Below are 5,096 nucleotides of genomic sequence, written 5' to 3'. Positions count from 1 at the left end.
TAATCAATGAACACACTTGACAAGGATTTAGCAAACCAGCCTCCACCAGAGCCTTCTCCAGACCTTGGGGCTGCTGTAGGTGTGCAGGAAGAGCAATATGGGATCAGGAATAGAGACAACTTATTGCTTAGGAAAATTCAGATGATGAGACAACAGAGTGGGCCTCTGAAGATCCCAGGAAGTTCCAGGCCTTATTCCCACCCCTCTGCCCTCACTCCCAGGTTCTGCTCCTACCCCCTGCCCCTCCACACCAGATCTAGTAGGGTTAGAGAATTAAGTGAGGGTGGGGATGGCAGCTTATGGGGCAGGTTCTCTGCAGCTCAGTTTGGGGACTGGGCTCCAGGTCACAGAATGGGAATGGCAGGGCTGGGCGTGAAACAAACGAGCAAGAAGGGCCTGTTCTTTCTCTCGACGTCAACAAGCCGCTTACCCTGCCTTCTACAATCTGCTCCCACTCCACACTGTCTCTTTCATGGCCCAGAGACAGTCTGCAGAATAGAAACACCCCAGGCCCCAGTGCAGGCCTGAGCCCAGGAGATGCTGGCCCAGTGGAGAGGAGGCAAGAAGGACTTGAAGAATGCGGCTCCCAACTGGTCCAAGCCCAGGTCACTCAGTTAGTGTGGAAAGAGCAGCTCAGGGTCTCCACTAACCTGCGGGCCCCACACACTGCCTTCTAGGGACAAGCGGGAAAGAGCAGATCAAAAGGCTCAGGTTTGTGTGCCCTCCTGAGAAATCAGCCTGGCAAAGGCACATAGATGCCTTGGCTGGGCAGGAAAGGTCAGAAGTCCAGCTTGGGCTGTCCTAGGCTCCTGGAGCACAGGCTGAAAGAATAGGAGTTTTCACCAAGGAACTGTAGGGGACCTGCGTCGGGCTGTGGTCACTCTCCCATCTCAGACCTCAGAGAGCTGGGAAGCCTGGGCCATCTGAATTCTAGGCAAGATTGGCAGGAGCCAGGATGGAGGTGAGAGCAGAAAGGCAGATCCCTGGCAAAGACACCGCATCCTAGAAATGAGGCCCAGAAGCACGGACCAAGCCAGAGGCCATTCCTCAGCGGCTTGGGTTGATCACACACACACAGGCTGTGGATAGAACAGTGCCAGCCAGATTCCCCAGAGGCAAACGAAGGAGTCTGGGGTTTACCCTGCTTTGTGTGGCAAGCTGTTCCCTTGTGACCCGTCAGCCATCATAGGGACCCTGATGACAGATAGGGAGAGAGGCTGGAACTTGGAGGTGCCAATGTAGCTGACCCAGAGTGAAGCTCTCAGGCCTTGGAGTTAGGGTGGGCAGAGGGATACAGGATCAGGAGCAGGTAGCCAGTGCTGAGGGTCATGCAGGCTTTTGGCCTGGGACTGCAGCGTCTCTCCCCACCAGGTCTGCACAACTGTGTGCACACTTACCTCTCCGGGCTGCAACTGCGCCAAGTCTTCTTCAGTTGAACTCTCACTTGTCCTGTCTGCAAAGGAAATGGGGTCACCCTGGTGGCCATGGCACCAAAGCCTCCATCCATAGCTCTGTCTTCCTAAAAGCCACACCTGTAGACCTAACCTACAAGTTACCTTAGAGGGGCCCAAACATCTCTATGCAGCCTGTCTTTGTCGTTACTGAGTTATCAGACATCTCCACAGCCAGGATGCTTCCTTAGTTCCCCAACATTGACCGAGTCACTCCAGGGACCCAACTGCTCAGTTATGTCAGAGCATCTTATGTAGTCTACTTAAAAGTCACCCCTCAGCTGGGTGATGGCATATGCCTTTAATCCCATCACTCGGGAGGCAGAGGCAGGTGGATCTCTGTGAGTTCGAGGCCAGCCTGGTCTACAAGAGCTAGTTCCAGGACAGGCTCCAAAGCTACAGAGAAACCCTGTCTCAAAAAAACAAACACAAAAAAATAAAAGCCACCCCTCTGGGACACTGGTCACTCCTTTGTGAATGGTCCCAAGGTTCCAGAATTCCATGTCTACAACCAGGGTTTTCCAGAGCTCTACTGTCTAGTCCCTCTGCCTTCAGGGGAACCCTGAGGCCACTCTTCTCAGGGAACCGGTACCCAGAGAGAGCCCTGTCGCTTCCTGAAGCTTGGTACCACTCTCTTTCTCAAGCTCTTGCTTCATTCACTACACCTGTGATCTGGTTTGTCTTGAATGTTCCTGCTTCAGAGAGGCCTGCTAGAGTTGCTCAGCCAGCCTCCCTGCTCACCTCCCAGCTGACATGGATTAAGGACGACCACACAGAACTATGCCTTCCCAGACCCCAATGTCCAAGGTTCCCCAGTCCACATGGACAGTCCAGTCATATACCTCTGCTCAAGCCCAGTCTGCTCTTCAGGAGCAGACATGCCAGGCTCAGTTTACCCCAGGAGTCCAATCCTGTGGCCTTGCGTAAGCTTACCCGCTCCTGGCTGCTACCTTGTGCCTTTTAGCCTTTTTGTGGGGACAGGACCTCGTCACAACAGGCTCTGCAGTGGTACCACTTCTGTCCCCAGCAGCCAGTTGCCCTCAGCTTTACCCCAGCAGCGCCTCCAATCCACGTCCCCGGCCAAGCTCCTCCCCCACTGCCTGCTGCTCCCAGGGCTGCCCATCACCCACACTGCAGAAGTGAGAGGCTTTAATGAGGGCCATCGATGTGAGCATTGGCTGATGGAAGTTGCCAAGATGGGAGAATAAACTTTTCCCTCTGCTTCTCTCACCCCCAGACTTTTACTTTGCCTTGCCTGTGCTTCCTGGTACTGAAGTGACCGAATAGGTACAGCACAGCGTTATGCATGGGTCCTGCTTTCTGGGACATCCATGCCAAGCTAACACCTCCCTGTAGAACAGGAGTGTCTACTTCATGCTTGCTGTCCCTGTCTCTTCCTGCAGGTCCACAAAGGGGATGGTGTGGGACCCTGGCAGACTTCAGAGTCACAGTTCCAGTTAATTGCTGGGATAAAGCACTCTCACCAAAAACAATTTAGGGAAAGAAAGGGCTTATATCAGTTTATAAGTTACAGTGCTTCAGCGAGGGAAATCAATACAGGAGCTCAAGTGGGAAGTGGAAGGTGAAACCGTGGGAGAACACTGCTTGCTGGCTTGCTTGACTTAGCTAGTCCAGGAGGGACCACTTGCCTAGGGGATGGTGCCACCCATAGTGGGCTAGCCCTCCTACATAAATTTAACAAGACAGTTTCCCATAGATACCCCACCAGACAGTGTGCTCTAGGCAATCCCTCGGTTAGGGCTTTCCTCCCTAAGGGCTGTAGGCTGTATCAAGTTGACAAAGCTCACTGTGACACTCACCTTTGCGGGTCTGACAGCAGGAGTCAGGTAGAGGGAGTGGGGTGGGGCAGCCAGGGTCAGGGCAGGTCATGAGACCGCAGTAGGTGTGTCCTTCCTGACAGACAGAACACACCAGACTGGAAATGAACTCTGTTGAACAACCTTGGGGCCCAGGAGAGCCTCTTTCCCTGGGCACAAACAGCCTTGAGGTCACCCCTGAGGTAGAGGATGGAGGGAAGGGGCGTGTGGTTCCTGAGCAAGGTAAGTCAGCTCAGGAGTTTCCCCTTGACCTCCTTTTCCCTCTCCAAGCCCTGAAAAGAACTTCACTGCCAATATTCCCTCAGCTTTCACGGCCACCTGTGAGATGGGCTTCAAGATGGGGGTTCCAGGAAAGAGGGGGGAACTGTGTCATCCAGTCAAAGAGAAAGTTAGGGTAGAAGGAAGCAGAGCCCAGGCTTCGGGCTTTTCCTACAGAAATCGGTATCTCTCTCCTGGGCCTGCATCAGGGACCCAGCAAGGGACAGGACTACATGGGTGACTCCTAGGCTTATAACGACCTTGATGAAAACCATTGGCCTTGAACTTCAAGACCCACTCTCAAAGGTGAGACTCGAGGATGCAGGAGCCTCAAGGAGGCAAGAGGCTGGGCACCTTTGGAGAAGTCTTTTCTCCTGAGTTTCACCTTCTATGAAAGGCAGTGAGCACACTCATTTGGGTTGTGAAGATCAGCTGTGAGTGTGACCCGGAAAAGCTTCTGTAAGACCCTGTGTTCCTGTAGTCTGAGAAGTAAGGATCCTGCCCCAGAGGGGAGGTCAGAACACAAGCCAGAGCCATAAACGGGGGGGGGGGGGGCTGAATGAAAGAGGAGAAAGAATGGGCAAAGGGACCGCTAGAGCATCCTCTCATCCACCACCATTTCTGCATCCTCCCACAGCCTGGTCCTAATACAGGACTCCCCTTTACAGGAAGCAGCACCCTACTAGGAAAAGAACATGGACTTTGGGATTCAGAGAGGTCTGGGTCTGGGTTTTGACCATGTTGACCATGCAGCCTTAAGCAAGCTATTTTACTGCTCCGAGTTCTTGTTGCTTATCTGAACGGGATGTACTAAGTTAGACTTGGTTTATGGTTGGTGGTGTCCTGTCTGTGGTGAACAGATGTTCGTCCAAGTCTCTTCAGGAAAAGTCACACGAGGCCAGGGCAGAGCTGAGTTCATGCACAGCTCACTGAGGCTAAAGATCACCGCAGCCGACTCCCCGAAGGAGTCAGGAGAGGTTTGGTGACAGGGAGTAAGGAGAAAGGGAAGCCGAGCCTGGAGTTGGAGGGACAGCATGCATGACAGGAAGGGAGCGGCAGGACTCTCCCAAGCAAGAAGATGAAGACTTCCTCAGGCAGGACTTGCCGGCTTCGCTCTGTCCCCCAGTTACAGGGCTGCCAACCCTGCTGTTCCTAGGCCTAGACCACGGCCAGGGAGAGCCTAGGCACTTCAGACTAAACCCCATCAGTGTCCCAAGACTGTTGAATCGTCTTCCTCCTTCCCTCCCTTCCTCCTTCCCTCCCTTCCTCCCTCCCTCCCTCCCTTCCTCCTTCCCTCCCTTCCTCCTTCCCTCCCTTCCTCCCTTCCTCCTTCCCTCCCTTCCTCCCTTCCTTCTTTCCTTCCTTCCTCCCTTCCTTCTTTCCTTCCTCCTCCCCCTCCCTTTCTTCCTTCCTCCCTCCCTCTCTCCCTCCCTCCCTTCCTTTCTTCCTCTCTCCCTCCCTCCTTTTCTCCCTCCCTTCCTCCCTCCCTTCCTTCCTTCCTCCCTCCCTCCCTTCCTCCTTCCCTCCCTTCCTCCTTCCCTCCCTTCCT

At 54.0% G+C, this 5,096-nt stretch overlaps 1 protein-coding gene across 1 annotated transcript in view; it reads right to left on the bottom strand.

Moving 5' to 3' along the window:
• Positions 1–5,096, bottom strand: part of Chrdl2 (chordin like 2) — a 29,135-nt gene that overhangs the window by 7,541 nt on the left and 16,498 nt on the right. The window contains exons 4-5 of the mRNA XM_050154471.1: positions 3,272–3,520; positions 1,398–1,453 (exon numbers count right to left, since the gene is read on the bottom strand). Of these exons, the coding sequence (XP_050010428.1) occupies positions 1,398–1,453; positions 3,272–3,520 (305 nt within the window). The remainder of the gene's footprint in view (positions 1–1,397; positions 1,454–3,271; positions 3,521–5,096) is intronic.

The sequence above is a fragment of the Alexandromys fortis genome, unplaced genomic scaffold, assembly GCF_014885135.2.
Source record: "Alexandromys fortis isolate MF-2015 unplaced genomic scaffold, M_Fortis_MF-2015_v1.1 scaffold_77, whole genome shotgun sequence".
Taxonomy (NCBI): domain Eukaryota; kingdom Metazoa; phylum Chordata; class Mammalia; order Rodentia; family Cricetidae; genus Alexandromys; species Alexandromys fortis.
The sequence above is the reverse complement of the archived record's forward strand: the minus strand, read 5'-3'. Positions and strand labels throughout refer to the sequence as shown.